The 24,482-nt window shown below is 35.2% G+C and overlaps 1 protein-coding gene across 2 annotated transcripts in view; it reads right to left on the bottom strand.

Annotated features, from left to right (window-relative positions):
- The window catches only part of LOC136235295 (protein SABRE), a 28,515-nt gene extending 5,603 nt beyond the window's left edge, over positions 1–22,912 (bottom strand). The window contains exons 1-15 of one of the 2 annotated variants that reach the window (XM_066024896.1): positions 22,386–22,912; positions 20,275–20,386; positions 18,792–19,058; positions 17,153–17,418; positions 15,529–15,739; positions 14,445–14,615; positions 14,260–14,337; positions 12,264–12,512; positions 9,114–11,207; positions 6,179–8,039; positions 5,855–5,955; positions 3,777–4,133; positions 3,488–3,606; positions 1,929–2,175; positions 661–885 (exon numbers count right to left, since the gene is read on the bottom strand). In XM_066024896.1, coding sequence (XP_065880968.1) covers positions 661–885; positions 1,929–2,175; positions 3,488–3,606; positions 3,777–4,133; positions 5,855–5,955; positions 6,179–8,039; positions 9,114–11,207; positions 12,264–12,512; positions 14,260–14,337; positions 14,445–14,615; positions 15,529–15,739; positions 17,153–17,418; positions 18,792–19,058; positions 20,275–20,386; positions 22,386–22,456 — 6,429 coding nt within the window. In that variant the 5' untranslated portion in view covers positions 22,457–22,912. Of the gene's footprint in view, positions 1–660; positions 886–1,928; positions 2,176–3,487; positions 3,607–3,776; positions 4,134–5,854; positions 5,968–6,178; positions 8,040–9,113; positions 11,208–12,263; positions 12,513–14,259; positions 14,338–14,444; positions 14,616–15,528; positions 15,740–17,152; positions 17,419–18,791; positions 19,059–20,274; positions 20,387–22,385 lie in introns of both variants that reach the window. The other variant, XM_066024895.1, reaches the window with a different exon arrangement.
- Positions 22,913–24,482: the final 1,570 nt, after the last annotated feature.

Raw genomic sequence — 24,482 nt, 5'->3', positions numbered from 1 at the left:
AAGAGATGCTGCTTTAATTTAGCCTATGTTTTTTACGGAAATCAAAACTCTGATGTGAATCAAATCATGTTACAAACCTCATGATTTGTTTTAAGAATTCCCATCAGGTATAAAACTTACAAAATAATACAATAATTACATTTATATTTTACTTGCTTTTTTCCTTCTATGATGATAACTACAACCCCCATTTCTGCAGCCACCCCCTCCTAACTAAGCTGAATATGGACAAGATAAGACACAGATGAAACATTTAGATAGGTTAAGTCTGTCACCTATGATAAATAAGATAAGAGAATGATATAGTGGTTTAGACAAGTTCAATGCTTGCCCATGATCAGTCCCATGTGAAATAGAAGTAACTTCAGTCAAGGGAAGGGCTTCACTAAGATTTACCTGGATGACAATATTAAAAATGACCTCCAAATCCAATTGCCAAATCCCTCCAAGATCATATTTTTAATAGGACAGACTGGAAAGGATTCATAGAGCCAAGCACAACCAATTGGAGTTAAGACTTGGTTGTGTACTTGTATGCAAAACTTGTAAAAGAAAAGCTACCTTTAACCACAAGAGAATCTTAACAGCTATAATAGATCCCACTCATATTCACTGCGGAAGGATAAAAGAAATGAATACTTAATCATCTTGGATACTCACCATGTCATTTATCTCAGCCTCAGCAAAAGATTTACCATCTATAAGCATGCTCCATACAACTTTATTGATCTTCAAAGATATGCGCATGGCATAGGATGGGCTTTTGTTCTTCTCCTTTTCCATCAGTCGCTGCTGGGCAGCTTTCTGCAGAGCCAACCTTAATGATGCAGATGCCGCCTTCTTTGACTTTTTCGCAGTTAAAAGATCTCTCTTCAGTCCCTGAACCTGGAGAGATGAAGCTTGGTCACATAAATGAGAAATGAACAAATAAACATGAAAACTGATGTGCTTAAATACATGATATATCAATTCTTAATTACATGAAGTCGACAAGTAAACACATAGTATTGGATGAAAAGAAAATTGAAAATGATACATATATGAAAGTTAGATATAGCTTGATCCTGATAAAAGATAGTCATAAAAGGAAGAGACACGAAACAACAAAAAGGAGAACCAGTGTTATGAAGAAGGCAAAGCATAATACCTACCTTTATATCCTAGTTATCAGCAATTAATAGTAATTTGATCATGAACCTTAGCAAGAGCTTCACCTAAGTACTAGCGTAAGCTCACACTAATATCAGCAGGATTTCCATTCTATCTTGCAATCTCAAAAAAAAAAAGCATCAGAAGGCTAGTTGTTCAGCCCAATCTACATCAGTTAGACTACCACTGTCACTAGATTAGCTCTTGAACCAACTATGCTACTATTATTAATATCACAGCCACAGCTACTGCCAAGATTATTAATTTATTACCATGACCACCAACTACTCAACTGATCACCATCACAATCCCATAGAATTAATTTTATAAATAGTTATATTTCATCTATCTTTAACCATTGTCATTAGGTACAGTTACATCCACTATTGTAGAACTAAGTAATATACCACTTAGTAAGATGCCTAATACTGCTAGAAGTTGGCATCAAAATTGTATTAAGGGGAATAACTGCATAGTTAACCAGTTTAATACCTGGAAAAGTGCCAGTGGGTGGACCTTACCATGATATCTTATCTAGTTTAAAGCCAGCCAAAGACAGAACTCCGAACATACAAAATAACTCTAAAGTGAACCTTGTATAATTTTTCAAATAAGGTGCAGTCCATGTGCATATTCTTAGCATTAGAAGGAATAATGAGGAAGAAAAGAAAAATCAAGCACAATGACCAGTACCATAAATAGTTTAAGATTTTAACACTATTGCAAAATAGCAGTCAATAGAACTTCAAAATCCTTATATATTCAGTTTTGTTTCTCACCAAAGTGGATCTTCCACCAGCGATCATCCACAGTTCACCTTCCATTCTAGGTAGATCTCCGGATGCTTCACCACTCGGAGACAGTCTCCTGATGTCATCAAGTAGCAACTTCTGCTCCCGTTCTTTATGTTCAAGGTTGACTTTGGCAAGTTCAACCTCTTCTACACCATCAGGCACTACTTCGTCTGCCTCCTCTTCAACATCATCATCATCTTCAGCTGGTAACGACAGACTACTCTTTCTAGGCCTGAATAGTAGGTTATAAAAAACAATGATACAATACTTCAAAAAAAAAAAAAAAAAAAAAACAATGATACAAGTGACAACAGGAAAACAAACCAGTCTCATAACAAGATTGATTTGGCACCCAATTAAGTAATTAGCCTCAAAGAACAAAATGTAATTGCATCAGTCAATGGAATTACATATTCCAGAAATAAATTATTTTAGCAATATCTACATGACTTCAAAATCAATTTTTGTATCATTGTCTGAGCTTGCCCTTGTAAAAAAAATGGAAAGAAGAGGACGAACAAAGGGATCTATGATGCATAAAACACATGTGGGAGTCGTTTCAGATGCCAAAAGAATGAGAGATGAATACAATGTTCTGAACTGAGAAAGGGATCAATCAAAGTGGTGGTCTCACCAGAACAGCAGTACCATCTAAATAATGATAGGCTCGAAGGCAGTTTAAGAAATTAACAAAATCATTGCCAAAAGAAAAGGTTAGAAAAATCTAATCTTTGGGGGATATAGATCTTAACATGGACACACCAAACACAGTATGAGGAGAGAGATGCAAGGAATTCACAGATGTAGTGGAACCATAGTTGTCAAATCAAGATTCAACTCGTGAATCGAAATCCTCATTTTGTGAATTGTGTGAATCGACTCGAATCGTAAGATTCGGTTCAAATTCATAATACTATAAAAAATTTAGCATGTTGAACTCAAAATATTATCAAATATTAGTCTAGAAATGTAATTTTAATGTAAAAAAAGAAATCATATCAACCAAGTACTTACAATTCAAATCTAATCCAAACGCAATCCTAATAAAACTAATTCAGAAATCGGACTCTGTTTAATAACTTAGTGGAGATGGAGAGTTTGAGTTTCTGACTCTGTTTTTTTGCCTTGTCAACTTTAATAATGATGGAATGGAACTAGTTTTAGTTGATACTTGATAAATAACAATCGGACTAGAGGAGAGTGAGTTTTAGTAGTTAGTGTTGTGGAAGTTTTTGATGAACGGTGAAGAATGATCCCGCTCAAAACAGAGCTGAATCAAATCGTATGATTCGAATTGCAAATCGTAAGATCCTGTTATAATTTAGATTTGCCTTGAAATAGAGTTGAATCGAATCGTATAATAACAACAGGTGGAACTATGATAGGAAGATTCCATATTAAAAGAATGAAAAGGGGGGGAGGGGGGACTGTAGCAGATAACGCTTAGGTTCAGCAGGGATCTGATGCCACATAACTGAAAAAATATGGGCCACAAACTTGATTTTAAATTAATGGGGTTGGGAAGACAAAAATTCAAATCTCACTTGGGAAGCCGTGCAAAGAGAAGATTGGTCAACACATCCAGCATGACTTGAAACTGGCGAGATGTCATAGTTGCCGTTATATTATGAGTATTGAAAGTGAGTTCCTTTAGAGGCTTCACCTGAAAGAATAAATCAAAGCCAAGTACATCATTCAAAATAAGTATCTTAATTGAATAAAAACAACCAGCACCTGATTACTCAAAAATGGATAACATCAACTCATAGAGAAAATTATAATGATGCACCCCCAAAAAAATGGTCCAACAAAAGTATTAAATAGCTTTTTCACCTTCAGATCTGGAGTCCCGCCTTTGTGCCTTGTATATCGGAAGTACATATCACAAGGCATAAACACTCGTTCAAGTAGAGCCCCTGTACGCTTTACTTTTGGAGAGCTTCTCCGAATTTTTGGAAGCCACTGTAGTCCAGCCCCAGGATCAACATCAGTCGGTGCAACATGAGCCTGCACATGCTCCAACATTACAGAGAACTCGGTGCGTTTCCATGTCATTTCAGGAACAATTTCAGGAAGTTGTGTATGTTCACTGCCAAAAGCTTGTTCAACTATCTCCTGACCAACTTGAAGAATAGAATGAAACGACCGGGCTAAAACACGACCACTAACAGCAGCAAGCAGGAATCTACCCTGATGGAAAAACAATTAACCCAAAACATGAGTAAGCTTAGTCAATATGCTTTATTTTATATTCTAAAGAATGCTTTAATAAAAGTACTTCAATCTATATGATTTGGAGAATACCTTATGCAAAGTTGAATTAACGAAATAAACAAAAACTAGATTGAAGCCACTTATCATAAATTTTTTTTAAAGAATAAGACAGATAAGCATATACTATAATATTTTATTTTATTCAAATGTTCTATACTCTAACCATAGTCTAGTCAAAGGCACTCCATGTAACTGCCTAGGCACAGTGATCTTCATAACAGCGCTTCTGCACCTCCAAGGCAAGGTGCCTTCAACTCAGCACTGGTCTTTTGCGCCGAGGTGATTGCCGGACATGGAATTTGAGGCTAAAAGAAAGGCCCATCTTCTCTTTCATTACTGTCTTATGATTTGTTTCCTTTTTTCTTTTATGTGATAACATTGCTAAGTTTACCTGGATGTGATTCTGTTGCTAAATCTAGCTGGATGTGAATCAGTTTCCCCCTTTTAGTGATTTTTTAAAATTAAAAGACTTCTGAAATTAGGGATTAATTTAGGAATTAATAAAACTTTTTTAGGAAATTTCAAACTCTCATTTCTAATTTAGGATTTTTAAACCTAAGCTTAATGTTAAAAGCATTAAAGACCTACTGCAAGTTAAAAACTTCTTGTTTAGGGACATGAAAAGGTCTTATCAGGTTTTAAAAACAGGTCTAAACAAAGTTACACACTTACACTTGTACAACTAAAAAAAACTACATTCTCTATCAATTCTTTTCATGTCCTTATGGACACTGGTCTCTTTTTGAGTTTGATTTGTTTGATTAACTTGTTTCTTTTTGAGTTTGGCATTAGAGTTTTATTTCTATTTTCTAACAATACTTTAGACAATTTGCGCCTCAATTCACTCAGGTCATCGCTTTTTTTGTGCCTTCCGCCTAAAGCCATAAAGAATGTGTTGCTGTAGTTGCCCGTATGACTATACTGTAAGATAAACACATCTCTCCCATACCAATGGAAATTGTAGTTACAAATTTACAGTCCACAGTACAACCTACTCCCTCCATTCCTTTTTATAAGTCATTCTAGCAAGTTGGGTTTTTTCCTAAATATAAGTCATTCTAGCCTTTCAAGAACTTTTTAGTTTAGTTTTTTGGTCCAAGCTTTAAATTTTTGTATTGGTCCATGTGTTTTTGGACATTCCAAGGCTTATTTTCCAACCATTACATGAGAGATTAATTTTTTTAGTTAACCAATATAAATTCATTAATTTGACTCTATATTAATTGTATTTCTTAATTTGTGTGAAATAACCTAGAATGACTTATATAATGGAATGGAGGGAGTAATAAATAACCACCTAAGAAAGACTTTAACAGTTGTGATAAAAAGGTTCAAATGACTTCAATGGTAGGAACTAGAAAGCATTTCTACATTTTCAGTAAACAACCTTTCAGTCTCCATTTTATTTCATACACACCAAATTTACTCACTAAAAAGCTTTTGAATGTACCAGGGATACCATCATTACATATTCTAAGCGATAAGAAGTAACAGACAGGACATTGGTGCAAATGATCAAAAAATAACCAGACCATAAAACTTATAGATTTAAAACCTTTAAGCACGGTGGAAAATAAAAAAATAAAAGAGAATTCTTCAACGGGAAAAAAAATCTCAAAGTGAGGTTCACAGCTTACATTTGCTTCTTCTGAATGGAGATTGAACTGCGGCTCAATGACATTTACCATGAAATGGCGAGTCCCTCCCTTTTCAATATCATCAATACTTGTATTTGTCACTGGAAATGAAGCTAGGAAAATGGACTTACTTTAGATCAAAACTATGGTAAGTAAACAAACTTGGAAGTCTTTATTGACTAGATGAATGTAAAAGTTTTTTCTAGAAAATGCTGGTTTTCATTGGCTTCAAACTTTAGATCTTTGCATGTGTGAAATTTTACCAGACACGAACAAATATAAAAAAACACAAACTAAAAAATTTAGACAATTTTAAAGACATACCAACTGCAGAAGAAGATAAGTTCTCTACTTCAACTGAATTTGGTGGTGGTGAGAGAGATCCTGAAGTTTCTGCATTGTGAGAAGGGGAATTGACTTCCTGGCCACTAGTAGGGGGTTTCGAGGTATCATCTTGCTTCACTTCAGTTTCAGCAAGTAACTGCTTCTCCTCAAGTAATTTCCTTTGTGTATACTGCCGAGAAGGAGAAGGTTTGGGTGGTTGAAATGCTTTAGATAGTCCACCAACAAAAGACCAAACAGCATCCCTATTTTCAAGAGTCCACAAAAGCTTGAGACCATAAACAAAAACTTGCTGACAATTGTCAGCAATTACCACATTGAAACCATCATCATCACTTGGGTCAGATCTTGTGTGATCATCACTCTCACTCCCATTTTCAAACTCGGACCTCACATATGTCATCTCAAAATTTCTTCTCCCAGCCTCTTGCCATGCCAACAGTCGCGCAGGGTCAGCCTTTGGTGTCTGCCTTCTGACGGTAAAGTAATCACATGATAAAAGAAACCCATCATCTCGGTGCTTCTCAGGGCAATTACTCATACTATTACGTTTTTCACTGGGAATTTTATCCAGAGTTGAAGGCTGACAACTTTTCCTCGTCAGGTTGACCAATTTTGCAACAGTCGTAGGATCTTCTTTATCTAGGAGAACCTTTGGCACATGAAGGTCGAAACCCTGGTAAACAAGGTCAAGAGTGTCTCTCTTGCATTCAAAAGTGTACTTTTGCTTACCTCGACTGAAACAGAGTTCATATTTAAGCTTTGTCATATTAAAAGTTAGCCCCTTTGCTGGATCATCATCATCCATCGGCATATATTTTATACGAGTGGGTGCTGCATCTAGGCGGAGGAAAAATTCTGTCATTACTCTGTCCATTGATAAATTACCAGATCTGGGAATTCTTGGAACTCCAAAACGGGGCCACCGAGAGAAAAAACGTAATTTATGGGGAGGAAGATAATTCAAGTTCCAGAACTTAACTATCCAAGCCATATCATGAGGACCAACATTTATCGTTGGAGGACCAATTGAAACATCTTCATGCTTGCCAGGTGGCTTTGACTCTCCATCAATAGCATGGCTATCAACAGTAGAGGAAGAAACAGATTGATTCTCACATGAGGGAACTGAGGGTCTTAGAGAGAAGTTCCACCGGAGTGATAGAGATGTAGATCTGAAGGGATCAAGAACTTTTTCACGAGGCTTCCCTTCGATGGGAAGTGCAAACAGATAATGGTTCAGTGGAGTACCAGAATCACAATCCCAGTCCATTGTCACTTCAAGAGTAAAGAGGGGAGCTTCAAAGAAAGCACCACATGCAATGGTGGGAAGTTTCAAGCCACATCTATTTGCCAAACTCTCTAAACTGCTCAACAGAAACTTAAAATCCTTAGCAGACATATAAATGCGGCCATCTGACTGCTGGATCTCCATGGAACTAGATGTAATTAGAAGCTTGTCAAGCTTTTCATAAGGATCACTTGATGCAAGTATATGCCACTTAGTTTCTGAAAACACTAAAGTAATATTTCCATGAATGTAATTTCTCATATCATCCCACCATGGTAAGCTACGCTCCTTTTTGGGTGGTTGAACTATTGGACCAGGATTCCTGACACTTAAATTAGCCCTACGAAGAGCAACACTAAAAGCATAGCTTATATCAGCAAAAGATGGCTCATAACCAACTCCAAATGATACTTCAGCCTTCTTAAAATATAGAGGCAAATTAAAGTATGATTTCGTTGGAGGAGTTGTACCACTTGCTGAACGGAGCAAGCTCACCTTTCTCCACCTTCCAATGAAAACATCTTGGTAAATTTGGGGCTGAAAGCATGTTGCCTGATTGAACAGGAAATAGCTACAGTTAGAGAGGCGTAAAAATGAAACGGAAGTGCAATAAATCACAGTGCGTCCATAGAAGATACGAACAGACACCCAATTGAGATAAAAAAGATAAGTAACATTCTCCGTGCTACAGTTACTAGTTAGGAAAACAGTCAGATTCTAAAAAAGTCACAAGTGGAAGGTCCACAAACATTGCCAATGTTATTCTACCAGGAAAACATGACTGTCGCCAATAACATCACTGAGTCATCAGTTCTTACTTTCATGCTTTCTCAAATATGATAACCCCAAGTAAAACTCTCTATCAAAGAACTGCCTCAGTCTGCCAAAGCAAAGCAGTTTCAACTTTCAGCTTCTTTGCCCAAATCAAGTCCAAAGAATTGATGCTGCAAGCAGAGCAAGAATAGAGAGAATGGTCGTTCAAAGGGAAATCTGGTCTCCTCACTCTTTGTCTGCCATGTAATAATAAAAATCTGAGCCTCCTATATTATTTGCATCAAGCATTAAAATTTTGACTTGTCCGACACAGGATTTTGAATGGTGCTAACAAGATTTTATGACGTTCTTTTTCACGCACTATTCTTTTTTTTTTTTGTTTTGGTATAATGAACTACACTAGAATTGGCCTAAGATTCCCATCAGATATTAAGCCGAAGTATCAATTAATCCACTACGTACAGTCTAAGGTTATTAAGGTCAGAAGAGAAATGCATCTGAGCCTATCTCCTATATGTCTTTACTGCATACATGCATGCAAACTTGTGCTGTCTGTGAAGGTAAGAACAAATAAAACTTGAAAGCAACATTGCACATCCTATTGCCCTCCCTATTAGAGTCCCTCAACATCTACATCAACAATCCAGAATTCATTTGTACCACCAATTTTAGAACACCTTTTACCTCAAGCCAACACTAGCACAATAGATATATATACCACTTAACAGTAGATATTTCTGAAGATGTTATTTACAATAGACCATCAACGTTAGCAGCTAGAAAAGCAAGATACATGTGATGAAGAAGGAAAGGAATGAGGAGAAGAGACAGAGAAGATGTTTTGAACCTTACCTGCTGAGCTAGCACAACACAACCTTCACATTTACCATCAGTAGCAGCAAAAAGAGGAAATGTGTAATTTCTTATTTGCACAACCAGCGTGCCGGTATGCAATAGAATATTACTTCCATATAGTCGAGAAAATGGTATATTTTCTTCACGACAAACAGGATCCTGCTTTTTTAAAACTTCTATCATTCCATCATCTCCTCCATCAACTTTTTTCAGGCTTACTTCCAAGTCTGAAGCAGAAATTGAAAGAAGGGAAGTTCTTGAAGAGCTAGGCTTAAAACCAGATTGAAACCCTTCCCTACAGGCACCTGAACCTTCACAAGGTTTCTGTTTCTGACATGCCTGGTAATATGATCTAAATGACTGCTTGTAAATCTCTTGTTGCACTTTCTGAATAGCTGAAGGATCCTCTAAATCAATCTGAATACCATTATATAAAACCTTTCTTTCAGATGTACAATCATTTGTTTCTTTAGAAGGCTGGTTAAAGTTGCAAATAAATTCATCAAGGAACTTCAACCTGACAGCCAGCTCACAAGCCTCATTCTTCATCAGCTGATAGTGTTCATCAAGCCATCCTTGTAGTGGCTCTTCCTCAATATCAACGACAAGCTTGCGTATGCAAAACTTCACGCATCCAAATTTTGTGGAACTAGGCTTTTTAGGCTTTGAGCTTTCCTTCTTTTGAGGAGATAAAAGTTGAGTTTTAGCAGCAGTAACAAGCTTTAAGGCCCGTAACATATCTTCAACTGAATCATCAATGGCACGCAGCTCCAACCTGAATGGCAAACTAATATGAACATCAAGCCCTTGAATCACCCAGTCCCATGTGACGGCTGCTGACAGATTTGCATCAGAAGAACGAGGTATACGAGAAATTTGCATTCTACCACTTCTGAATATTCTGGCCCCATTAAAACTGAGCACAAGCCCTTCAAGAAGAACTCCAATACGGGCATTCTCCGAAAAAATTGATTGAACCTGCAACGTAGCATCAACACCATCTCCTACCCCAGCAGAAATATTCAGCATCTCCACATCAACGGCAAAAATGGTTTCCTTTTTCTTAGGTCTATCAGCATGGCCAGAATTCACAGAGGAATCATTTTTCAGCTCACTGTCTTTCGTGATTGAGGCATCTTCCTTATGTTCATTTACATGCCCCTGAAGCTTCTGAGTATGCACCAGCAACTTCAGCCGCAGAATAAGTTCAATAATTGATATATGTAAATCAGGCTCCCACCTGGCTGTAATATTAGTAGCACTAAAAAGAGAGCAAATGGCAATCCCTTTAAGTCCACCAGAACGTCGTACAAATTTAGCATTATGCATGTCAAAAATTGTTACTTCTGTATCAAGTCTATGTTCCTGCAGATGTTCCTGATAAATAGATCTTGCTCTTTGAAGTTCTACCTCTGTCGATTGGTTCTCCTTGTTCACACACAAAATGAAATGGAAGATGTCAAGAGAAAGAGAATACTTTAAGATCTCACAATCATCAGACACTGTGGATATTACACTGGCAGTACGTGGTGAGCCATCATCTGAGATGCTGATTACAACACGACCACCCTGAGATCCATAATTGACTCGCTTTGGATCTGCAACAATTGTGTTTTCCATACTAGTTTCACCACAATAATTTATGGAACATCTTTCCATATTTAATTTCAATACTTGAATTCCCTTCCCTGATGGTTTACTAGACCGCCCACTTCGACTCTGTGCTGTTCTTTTACCGGAACCAGATAGACTTTTGAGGAGAGCTTGAAACGAAATAGCAGTTACAACAAGTGATTCTAAACGCTTGAAGTTGAAATGAACGCCCATACCAGTCACATCAACAAAGAGAACTAATTTACACCTAGCACCGCCCCCTTCAGATGATTCAACGTCCTTCTTGCCCCAATCCAAACTAACCCTGGCTACATGTACTAAAGCGCCTGAATTGGATTCCATAACAAATGGGCTTTCTTTCAAACATTCTTGATACTCATCTGCAGTGTGCAGGTTAAGCTCACCAAGTTCCATATGTATCGCCATGCCCATACTTGATACATTATTAGCAAATACATGAGATGATTGTGAGCAGAACTACAATAAAGCAAAGGGAAAAAATCAGATTTGTCTTGCTGCTCCGCTGCAGGAAAAGATAACTATGCACAGCACTCAAATATTATATATATATATATATATAAAGAATTGAGGTATTACCTATAAGCATTGGAGTTTGAAAATCATGACTATTACATAGCAGTGTGAATAAATATATATGAAATTTACCACAACATATGCTATTATAATCTTTGGTATTAATGATGATCAAATTACAAAATAATAACTATCTTCAAATATTGTCCAATGATATAGCTTTAATTAGCCATCATATTTATTTATTTATTTTGCTAATTTTTGTAAGAATATCAACGGAGGAAAACAATAAAACCAAAACCAAGAGTGGAAGACAACTCTTCAACCCTTAAATGGAAGTCATTAGATTGTCTATTGAAGTTCTAAAAAGCTCGCTAAAAAGTCGTGGTCCCTGAAAACATAAACATTTCTGTCACTGAGGACAGTTTTTCATCTAGCCATGCTATATATAATGTTCCAGGTAACAGGAGGAATTGTAAGGCACACTTGACCAGCTGTATAATGCCTCCATTTTCTGAGTTTAGACAGACCAAACCTTCATTTCTACATTAGAGCTAATCAAAATTTTCAAGCCGAGTGAAAGTTTACAAAAGCCATCATTCATCCTAAAGTATAAATTAAAATTATAATTTTCAACTCTTTTTTCCCTTCGTCTTTTATTCCAGTTGTATCATATGGTTTACCACAGAATATTACACGAGAGAATATAGCCAAAGATTTTAAATACAAAAAGAGAGGGGGGAGGATAAAAAGAAACCCTGCATATACCATTAATGCATAAATGCGTTTCAGATATTTCAATTTTTATTATTCTCTACCATATTTGTATTATATGCTTTACCACAAATACTGCACAAACATAATATAGCCAAAGGATTTTAATACAAAAAATAAATAAAAAAGAAAACCTGCATATATTAATACATAAAATATATTAGATGACAACCTCAACAATACAATCAAGCACAATGTAACAACTAACACCAAGCAATCACTTACATGATAAAGAGGCGACCCGTTGATACTATAAAGCACAACAGTCATCTCAGGAGCTGAGACAGTACATGTCCACATTATGGCTTTGGACTCTGTTGATTTTGGCTTTGTGACAGGAGCTTCCTCTCGAAGTACCAGCTTTTTCTTTTTTGAGTAGTGCATTTGCAACCATGGCTTCAATCTACTCATAATAATGTTACATTTAGTACCTCCCAACTTAACATCTATTTCAGCTCTAACTGGTGAGGTTGGCTGAAAATTGAAACATCCAAAAGCAAAGTAAATATGATAATCAACCAAGCCATTAAGTTGACAACTAGTAATAATTCAAAACAGCATTCACCATAGAGATTCAAAGAAAACAAATGAAAAAAAAAACATAATAATGGAACAACACAGTATATTATTTGAAAGCAACAATCTACAAAGAGTTATTATCTTCAAATGAAATGATAATTGAGAAGGAGATGAGGATGTTGGACAGCAAGAAACAACATGATTGACAAAATGAGTGTAGCAGAGATAGGGATGCGTGATAGATGAGTAGGCAACAAAGACAGATAAGATTAAAAATGAGTATATTCAAGAAAAGTTAGGTCAGGTGTCACTCATTGAAGATAAAACAAAGGACGCTCAAGGTGGTTTGTCCATGTTCAATGCTGGCCTATAGATGCTCCCGTGCATAAATATGAAATAATAGAATTCAATATAGTAAAAAGAAAAAGAGGAAAAAGACGAAGACAAATATTAACTTCAATGAAGGTTATTGAAAATGGCATCAGATTGTTAGATCTCTTTGGTGAACTTACGATGAACAGGAATGAACGAAAAAGAAGAATGAAGAATCCATACAATTTCCAATTAAGGATCACCCGAAAAAAAAAAACTAATGGCCCGAAAAACTTAGTGCAGGTCAAATTAACACAGAAAACTACACCAAGTTCCTTCCTTCTTCCATTTGAAAAAGTAAACCAAAGAACATATCTTTCTTATTCAACCTCAGCACCTTAACAAGACCAGGAAGAAAATTAAAATAAGGAGAATGACTCAGTGAACTGGACTTGGAAAAGGAAGAAGGGTTGAAAAGTTGTTTTTATGTATTGATTATAGAACCAAATATATTAACAAATTATCCTAAAACTAGGATAATATGCTGTTACTTTCGGTTGGGGGTGTAGAAATCACCTATTGTAATTCGTTCCTATTAGAAGAGCCCCTAAATGAAGGCTACTATCAAAGAACTAATCAGAACCTAAGTTGCATCCTAAATCAATAAGTTTCTTCATTTTCTTTCATTTATTAAATATAATATATATATATATATATATATATAATAAAGATATCCAATCATATTGGAATTGGAATACGTAATATCATAATAATGGTAGAAATTGAATCACTGTTTTGGTATTCTATACAAAATTTCCTAAGTCTAAGTTAAGTGTAATTTCTCAATCCCTTTCCAGTTGTATAAAAAAAATAAGGATAAAGTAAAAGAAGGTGAAGAAATAGAAGTAATCATGTAATCTCCTCTGATAGAAACAATAAATAATTTACAAAATGAGAGAGAGAGAGAAGTAAATTGCCTTCCTTTCAAGCTTAGATATGAGAAATAGACAGCAGAAACGCACAAATAAGCCAAAATTATATATTTCCACTTGGCTATCAGAAATCATAGCATGTCAATTGAAAGGGTTCCTCATAACTCAATCCCTCATTGAAATTGGATGGTCACCAACCACCTCACCAGCATCAATAAGACTAGACGCAGACAAGAAATTTATTTGCAACTATAAGAAGCTTGAAAGACAACAAATACTGAAATTACACTTTAACAAGTGAATCTTTCAGGGAATGCATAATATTCAGCTAGTACACTTTAACAAGTAATAGCACAAAAAATATGGTTCAGAGCTGCTTATGCATTGAATACTACATAACCGCTTAATTTTACAGTTAAGGACACTAAGCTGCAGCAATTGCAATATAGAAGACTCACCTGTATGGGAATGTAAACAAAAGAGATGACAACAACTTTCAATATCTCCATGACAGAAGTGTTGGCTTCTCTTAGGAGCTGAAATATAATTCAAAAACTATAATCAAAAAGAGTCAAAGCTTAATGATGAGCAAGTGATAATTACAAAACAAAAAGAATTTGACAATTGCTATTAACACTAATACATGTATCTCACTAAAATCCAACTGAATATCCAGGCGAGTACTCTCTCCCACATCTTCATTACATCGGGACTTCATGCTCTTGAATAGAATACCCATTATATTATTCTCAATTACAATACCATGTTCTTGATGAACAAACTTCACATCCAGCTTTGGCAAAGTGAAGCTAACCTATCAGACAAAAAGAAATTAACTGAAACTTAGATAAGTGGGAAATATTTCATTAATACGAATTTGACAAATATTTTAGCTTTTTAAACACATTTCTGACAGTGACAGATAATATGAAGACCGGGAAAGCATATCTATAGATTTGACAAATCTTGACTTAAGCTCTAAGCTCATATGTGATGTATTTCAAACTTTGAAAATCTATTCTGGTCATAGTTTGAAATAATATTATATCTCATCGGTACTAAGTGTACCAGCATAAATACCAAACCGATGTCCTCGATCTTAAGATAGGACAATTCGTGAAAATGTCCAAACATAGATCAAATAGTCTTTAGAATAGAGGATCATCCTAGAATTACTGCGTAATTGGTACAATTGCCAGCTTGGCTTAAAAGAGGACTACGGAACGCTTTCTTGAAACCAGAAATACTGCTGCTTTATTTTTGGCAATGTTCATGCACACCTCAAAACACAACCTTAATTCATTCACATGCCAAATCCTTTTGCAAAAAGAAAAGAAACAGAAAGCAGGAGATAGAGAGATGGTGAAAATGTTTGAATACTGCAAATTTCATGCAAACTCTGCTAAAAGCATAGCACATACTTTTATACTTTAGATTATCAGGTCACCATTAGTGCACACAAGTATATAAGCAAAGAGAGCTCATGTGCACTTCTCTTATACTCAAATACCATTAATAGATTGAAGTATTCTACTATCAGCTGAGAAGTTGCAATAATAAGCATTTGTATTGCAGAGAAAATGCTAGCTTACCAAAAGCAACACAAAAAAAAATTACATACATTTTGAGGTTGAAATTATTTAAATAAATTTAGAAAAGAACACAGAAATGCAAGCAAATGGAAGCACACATACGAAAGCCATTTGAAAAAGATTAAGATCACAGACCTTCTCAGGAAACAAAGAAGCATACTTTACAATCTTGACAAGGCCTGATTGTTTTCTTCGTGGATCTTTCTCAGCAGCAGGATCAACTACAGCTTTATCTGCACAAGAAGAAACATCTGAGCTCTTCTTTTTTGACAGCAGCTTATCATTCAAGTTCACAGCGACCTCTCCACTGGTAATATCCACATTCCGGACAACTACACCAGCTTCCCTACATTCAAAAGGAGAAATGTAAGACCCTGTAACTGATCAACTATCATCTTCATGACCAAAAGTAAATAAGAATGCTGAGGTGAAATTGCGCTAGAAATATAACAGAATAGGAATACATAGGGGAAGTAAAAGCTTCACGAGAACAAAACTAACGTTACAGAAAACAGAAATACATCTACTCTGCGAATCAAGAATTATGTCAGAAATTTACGGAAGACACCACCATCAATAAAGAAACAAAACCAACATTCTGAATAATTATATATAGAATAAGGCCCACAACAATAACCCACTTTTCTTTTAATACGGAAAATTACAAATAGAATAGAAATAAAGAAAAAGACAAAGACAAAGGTGCTCTCTCCAACCCTGTTTCAGAAAAACCAAAGGAATCCTTCCAAAGAGTTCTTATAACTAGCACTAAACCAAGGTGAATCAAAAACAAAATATGATCCCTGGGTAAATGACGGGAAAGTTTCCAGTGAGTGAAAATTCAGGGTGCCTTTCGACCCCACAAACTATAGAAACAATGCACTTGTGCACATCACCTAAAAGACTTCACTCACATCTTTTTCCAAAACATTTAATCTGAAAAAGCAACCCTCCAAACTGAAGAAAACCACTCGCACCAACTATAGCATAAACCCATTCCACACATCTTTGCTGCAAAGGTGTAAAAAATTCTCAACACTCTGCAGACAAGAATACATTGCCTCTAAACTTGTAAAAAACATTATTGTTATTTTTACGAAAACAGCAGATAAGAAAAATGCCTAGCCTTCATAGAAAGTTAACAATGAGAGCCAATTTGAACTCAGTGCCTCAATTATAAGGCTAAAATAAGTTGGATCTGCCAGTCCTGAACTTTCCAGAGCCACATGTTGGCCCTCCAAGAAACAAAAGGAGTTGAGAATATTCACACACAGAATAGAAGACATTAAATCGTTAGTACGATTTGAAAACAATTTGGAGGGCTCGATAACGTCATCTTGAAGGTATAAACATATGGGAAGTCATTAGCTTTATGACATAATATGCTAAAAAAAGAAGGAGATCTGAAAGCACACTTCACCATCTGACAATCTAGATAACTTTTAGCTGTAATAACAATTCCACATCCATCGCTCAACCACATAACCGCAGTCCAAATAAGTGACTGTACACTCTTCAGTATCAGATTTCATTTCAGGACATATTTCTCCTATCCTATCATTTTCGTTTTTGCAAATTTTGTAGGAGCTATATCCGTCTCCATGAACAAGAAAAGTGTACTCCAAGGTTACATTATTGACAAAAGATAGAATTTAATACCTCTTTAAGTATCCTTTTACTAAAAAAATTCTTTGAACTAATACAAAAATTGAAAGTTCATCTCATCAACAATTAAAGGAAATAAAAAAAGGAAGATTACCTCTCATGACCAAATTCACAAGAAAGAGAAAACTCTTCACAGCTGAAGGCAGCAGAAGGCCCTTCCACCAAACCCAATGGTGTCTCACTTTCAAAAATGCCTCCTCCACTATCAAAATTGGATGATTGGTCACAGCTTACACGTGGTTCACCCATGTGAATAGCAATAGGTAATATCTGTAGTTTCACAAAGAGATTTGGCTTTGATCCACCATCTTTGGTTATATCCAATTTCAATTCCTTAATCTCAACCGTAGCTTTCGGTGTCTGCAATATTTCCGATTGCAATTATAATCGTATTAACATGTGAAAATCTTTAACATGAAATACACAGATAGATACCAAGTGAAAATTAATAAACTCTAAGCAAAATGCAGCATATAGTGATAATTTAAGGACTATGATACTTTAGTACAACTCCTAATTTTCATTTCATGACACCTTCACTAGCAGCATCCTCATTAATACTATTTATGACATCACGTCCATACACCACCAAAATATGCACCTATAAAACAAGAAAACAGGAATACAGAGTTGGATCACATAGAGTGTAAATTCCCTGTCACCTATGCTGCACCAAACTCCTCTTCAGCCGTGTTTTGGAAACGGAAACGCCTGGAAACCAATATGACACGCTTCCGGGCTCGTTTCTGTAAATATTGAAAATAGAAAACGCCTTTCTGGTTTAGGAAAGCAATTCCAACTATGATTCTAGCTAATTGAAAATTCCTCTTTAGCTAAAATTTCTTAATTGATGATAATTCTTATTCCACAATTTCTGATTATCTTATTCTTGGCTCACTGTTGTAATTACCTATAGAGTATAATATCACTTATTTTTATTATTCACTTTCTATATTTTTAATATTTATAAATGTCCCTTTATTTTAATATTTATGCGTTTCCTCCACATTTTTGTTTCCTACATTTTCCGATATCAGTGCCCGTTTCTGTGTTGTGTTCGTTTCAGTTTCCGTGCAACATAGCTGGCCACAAATGTGGCTCCATTTTCTTCTGAAGATTGCTATATTGGTGTTTAGACATAACTACCAACTATCAGTCAGGCTATCTGGTTTGACCACCATTATTGAGTCATAAAATATTACTTTTCTCATAAGACCAATTCACCATTCTTGAAAAAGAAAAGAAATTCTGCAGTTTTAAGGTAGAGCAAGCTAACTAGCTATTCTATTTATTTTTAATACAATGGAAAAACAAAGAAAAAAAGAGCTGCATGTTTAGGCAATTAATTAAGAACACTTTTTAGTTAATTAAATATATTTGTAGGCCTCATATTTCTTAGGTACTGTTTTAAATTAGATACTTCACAAAGAATGAAAGAAAGAAAAGGATCAAATTCAAAATAATTGAACTCTGTAAATGTGGAATTTAACAAATCAGACCCTACTCCCACTCTATAGGTAAGGCACACTCCTTTGTCTAAAGAGAACTAGCCAATTAACCCGAAATCCATACTAAACGTTCATCAATGCAGATACTAAAACCAATAAAGAGATTGAAAAAAAAAACATGAGGAATAACAAAAAGTTAGTTAGAATCCCCAAGAACATGTGCACGATTCTCCATGAAAAAACATGATACCTTAAATAATAGCTAAGCCAGATATCATCACTTACCTTAACAACTAAATCTGTAACAGAAACCGATAAGAATCTTGTAACATTAGCGAGGACCATCCACTTCCCTCGACCTGAAGTGCGGGGCCGGGCTCTTCGTGTTTTAGTTTTTTGTATGCCTTTGTTTGGAGGCCTCATCACGACTTCCAAATCACATATTAACACTTGCAGCTTTGGATCCCGTGAAATGAAAGCAACCCCTAGTTTGACCAAGGATTGGCGTAAGCTAAGTCTAATTTCGCCAACTGAAATAGATTCAACAGGACCCTGTAAAATTTTAAATTAAGAAAAATGGAATTACATAATCGCATGGGCACACAAATTCGAGTTCTCTCACGCACGAGGAAAAGGGTGGAGGCACTAACATGATGAAACAAATGAAATAACAAACTTCGCAAAAGAGCAAAAGGGAACAGAATAGAGAGCATAAGTATATGAAGAACTTCCTAATTCAAACCAGTGAACTTTAACCATATTGCTGTCAAGAGTTAAAAAACCAAAAAGGTGGCCCGGTGCACTACGCGTCCCCGCTAAGCGAGGGTCCCACCACAAGGGTGTATTGGGGGTAAGCGTTTCCCTGCCAAATTTTTTTGGCAAGAGGCCGCTCCTAAGACTCGAACCCGTGACCTCTCGGTCACACGACAACAACGTTTACCGTTGCGCCAAGGCTCGCCCTCTATATTGATGTCAAGATTAAATTAATAAAATGATAGCTGACATGAAGCTATAATTCCTAATCCAATAGTCAAGAAAAGAAAGCAAGAGAAAAGAAAAAGAGAAAAATCTAGCATAAATATGCATGGCTTCCACACATAACGGTTCTTTGAAACATTATGATGTTCATGACCTCACTAAATAGATTCTTAAAAGCAGTCTTGTTGAAATCTCTCAAGTCACAGGTCCCAATGGTTATCAATGACACTTAAATTTACTTGGGAACCCTCAACAGAAAAAAATAAAAGAAGAAACACATCATAAGCAATAATTGGTCTCACATAAAACACTACATAATAATCAAGTCTTGACGTAAACAATGCAAGATAATCAGTAGTGTCCTAGGTATGCTGGAAGCAATGATTTATGAACCAAGATGCAAATCAAGAATATGGTTCACATCAAAATAAACAGCATGCCAATTCAAGTAAAGCAGGTCCATAGTGTCCTAGGTATGCTGGAAGCAATGATTTATGAACCAAGATGCAAATCAAGAATATGGTTCACATCAAAATAAACAGCATGCCAATTCAAGTAAAGCAGGTCCATTTCAACTAAATCTACTTTAGAGTAATAAGAATTTTCAGATTTTCTTACTAAAGAATACATTGAACTATTCAAAAAAGATGCTAAGTGAATCATGAAAAATGGTATCATATCTTAGTAACACATGTCATCATCATACTTCAATTTGGAAGAAGACAAGTCTCCCGTTAATATATTCTCAGGAAAAACAAAACGACTTGATCATAGCTTTAAGACACAAAACCTTTCTGAACTTCACTACAACGTCCCGTAAACATTTCCATCCGCCAACCCGAAATGCCACAGATGCTCCTACAATACGGCTTAAAATCCAAGCCAGCAGCCTAGAAGTAAAACTGAAAAAGGATGGAGAATCAAAATTAGCAACTAAAATGGATATCAGTTACTTCTTTGACCATGAATAATTTTGATAATTTTGACATCATGGTAACTTAGCATTCCATATCATATAATAATAATTCAAAGCAGTTACAAATCCATGACTAGAGAAGAATTAGATTAAAAATACAACTGTAAATAGACCATCATCAAAGCAATAATAATAAGCCTGAAGGCCTTCCGCCGATGCTTCAACTTAAACAAGTTGAACCTCTTTCCTTTAGCTTTTCCACTAGATAAAATTCCTTTCACTATAAGATATGTACTTTTAGAATATTTTGCTCCACAAGTAGGGGAAAGAAGTTCAGCCAAATATATGATGAGCTACACATGTAATTTCAAATCATGAACCATAAAAGCAAAATGCAATTCATGCCAAAATTCAAGAATAAAGACTTTTAATCAACTTTTCTGTATCAAATCAACTTCAAATTCATTTTTTCAAAGCTAAACACAGCCTTTCTCCTGTCCTTCTAGCCCCATTAACTCAAACAATGTCATTCTTTCACTATGTATGTCCTTGATCCTTGTAGCACATAATATCATGCGGAATTCCCTCAAATTAAGAACCAGTATGCCTCATAACAGATAACGTGGGATAATAGAAAAGAAATTAAGAAAAGGAAAAGTTACTTTTGCAATTAAACAAGCCAAGGAATTCTGTCCAGAGTCAAAGCCACCATAATACCATATGGTTTCTAATCCTTGGTAGCTTAACACTAGGAATGTCTAGGAAAGACTTAATGAGGCATTATTACAAATGACAGTTAATAAGACCTTATCTTTTAAGAAAGACAATTTATACTTAGCGGTAATTCATCCCAGGCCATCTTTCTCTTCATAGTACCACATCCTGAATATCTGACCATGATTGAATTTATCTCATTTTTTTTTTCTTTTGCAAGATAAACTAGATATGTCTGAAATGAAGAAGCTATTCAAAAATCCAAACCACCACAAAATTCATAAAGGATGAGGGGTTTCATTTTGGTCACTAAAAACTATGAAGGAAAAGTCACAGAGTGAAAGAAAAGATTTGGCAAAATCAGAATGAAAAAAAAAATTAATTAATCGGACACAAGATGGAAAAAAAAATTAAGAGATGTAGGCAGTCCATTTTGTCAGATATTAATATGTATTGGGCCTTCTAACTATCAGCTTAAGAGGCTCTTTGACCAAGTGATCAAGGGTTCAAATCCTTGCAACCCCATTTGTTGATGTAATTTCAACACATGGTACCATGGACATGTGTTGTATGAGGGGGTGTGTGAGATATTAATATGAATTGGACCTTTAACTATGAACTTAAGCTTTTAGTTAAATTGGTTTCATGACACATTTCAAGCTCAAGCCGAACTCTGGGATCCTCTTTTGAATAGGTACAAAAGTCGGGAAATGGCACGTCACCAAAATTAACCATAAACTCCAATAACTATGCTATACAACTTGCATGGGTAAAAGGGTGACCAAATCTAATCAGGGAGACTTCAGGATGATATGCAATCTGGTAAATAGATACTATTAAGTAATCTTGTGGAATAAGAAGGGCCTCAGACGCACAAATGTAACAAAGATTTATACATCGCAATGCTGCTATAACTTAACATTCATAAATAATACTTAAAAAGTCATTGATCCCGTTACACTATGACAAATTGCATTATGATCTTTTCCTAATATTCAGTTTTTTCATAAACAAAATCTTTTTAGGTATGGAAACTGCTACCAAAACTATTACTCTTGCTCCCTACATTAAAACTCATACCAAAATCCAACTAATTTGGCCATTTCTATATATATTCTATTCAGCTAAACTTCCCACAAACATTCACCAAGTTGCATTGCATAACAAAATTTAGTTGCCATAACTGATCATACAAAATTTGTTACAAAAATTTAAAAAGATGGGTACACACCGTATAAATAAACAAATAGAGCGAAATTGAAGGCACTTACATGAAAACCAACCACAATGTGATTGAAATCATCAAGAATCCAAATAGGAATTTTACAGGCGAGGCTGCCATTGTCGGTTGAGTTGGTATATTTCACGTAAAACGACTCGATTAAAATGTAAAAGAGAAGCAGAGATTCAAAGAAAACGCATTCACTGCGCATAACTTCATGTCAAAAGCAAAAAATGCACGTCAAAATGAGAAAGAAAACCCTAAGGAGTTGAACCGATTGAAGAGGAGAATTTCTCTCAAAATTGGTGTGGCCATTATTTTTCACTGTAAATAAATTAGGAAATAATCTTGGAAGCATGGCGATCGCGTTTGTTTCATATATATGAACGTAGATCCGATCCGTGAGGTGCTCGCTGATCACTGATACATACAAAGAGAGAGATGAGGGAGAGGGAGAGGGAGAGGGAGAGAGCAGAGACTGTTTCCTTTCTCTCCTTTTTTCTTTTTCTTTTTTCTTTTTTCTTTTTCCCTCACAAGTGCGAGTTCTGATCCTGTGTGAGGAGGTGTAGGGAATGGAATTTTTTTCTTAACATTTTTTGAGAAATGTGCTCGATATGTCATTGTTGAGGATTTAATACCGAACGTTCCTTTCCGATTGGGATTTGAGTATTTTGTCAACGCCTCGACGTCGATGAGTAAAGATTATGTGACAAGAAGAGTGATGCAAATTTCCTATGACAGTTCAACTTTATTGGACCCCGGGTATTGGGCTTCGACAGTAGGCTTGATGGCTGGCCCATTTATATGCACTAATTCGCAGCTTTGGAAATAACAAAAGAGTAATCTAAAAAATAAAGGGTTAATTACTAATCTAGCACCTTTGAATGGGTTCATTAACATATTTGATCCATTTTGCTTCTATCTCACCAAATTACATACTTTCATCCACGTTGGACATAAATACCCTTATTTCAATTCACATTCTTCCTCAGTTTTGAGAGAGAAAGAAAAATGTGAAAGAAAAAAATCTAACAATTGAAATGCTACGATTTCGCATTTGTGACGAATTTGTCACAAATGCGACAAGAGTTGTCTCATCTACGACAAAAGTTATCGTATTTGTAACGAAATGCGACAACTGTTGTCGCATTTGTGACGAAATGCGACAACAATGAAGGAAAATTGAAGAAATTGAAACGATACCATTACAGATGAAGAAAGGGGCAAGACCAGCGAGAAAAGCATGCGTACAAGCTAAAAATATACCATTTCTACGGCAAAGCTTCATTTGTTTTGTGTTTTCTTTCCAAAATTTAGAATACTTCAATAATCTCAAAAATCGGTTACGATTGGTATCAAAAATTGAAGAAGATGAACATAAAAAGAAGTTGAAACGAAGAAGAAGAAGAAGAAGAAGAAGAAGAAGAAGAAGAAGAAGAAGAAGAAGAAGAAGAAGAAGAAGAAGAAGAAGAAGAAGTCGAATGGAACTAGGGGTATATTTGTCCAAAAGGGATGAAAGTGTCTAATTTGGTGAGATTGAATCAAAGTGGATCAAACATGTTAATAGACTCCTTCAGTTGGGCTAGATTTGTAATTTGTCCAAAAATTAAAAGGTTTTTTTAATTAACTACAAAATTACAATTATCAAATTTAATTTTTTATTTTTTTTGGTAAATAAATTTAATTTTTAATATATCATTATTTTCTATATATATAACAAATAAAGTATACTTTTACACCCTAATTTAAAAATTCTAAACTCTAATTCATAAATCCTAAACTCCAAACAATATATCCTAAACCCCTAACTTATAAACTCTAATCTTTAAAATATATTAAAAAAATAATTTTTGTTAATTTGACATAATTCAAAATTATGATTTGACGTAATTGTAAATAGTTTTTAAAAAGTGAATTTGTATGTAAATTTTCCAAATAAAAATTACAAGCAGCAGTTCATGATATTTTTTTTCTTTTTTGAGAATGCTAAAATTTCATTAGATAATAAAAGAGTACAATGATAGCATGAAAACGGCAAGACATAAAACCTTACATAAGTATATGCTATGTCTAATACATGATACACAAGGGCAATAAATAAACTACAAAGAGTAAAAAACTCATTAAAGGTACCACTAACACAAAC

The sequence above is a fragment of the Euphorbia lathyris genome, chromosome 7, assembly GCF_963576675.1.
Source record: "Euphorbia lathyris chromosome 7, ddEupLath1.1, whole genome shotgun sequence".
Lineage (NCBI taxonomy): Eukaryota > Viridiplantae > Streptophyta > Magnoliopsida > Malpighiales > Euphorbiaceae > Euphorbia > Euphorbia lathyris.
This window is presented reverse-complemented; position numbering and strand designations above follow the sequence as displayed.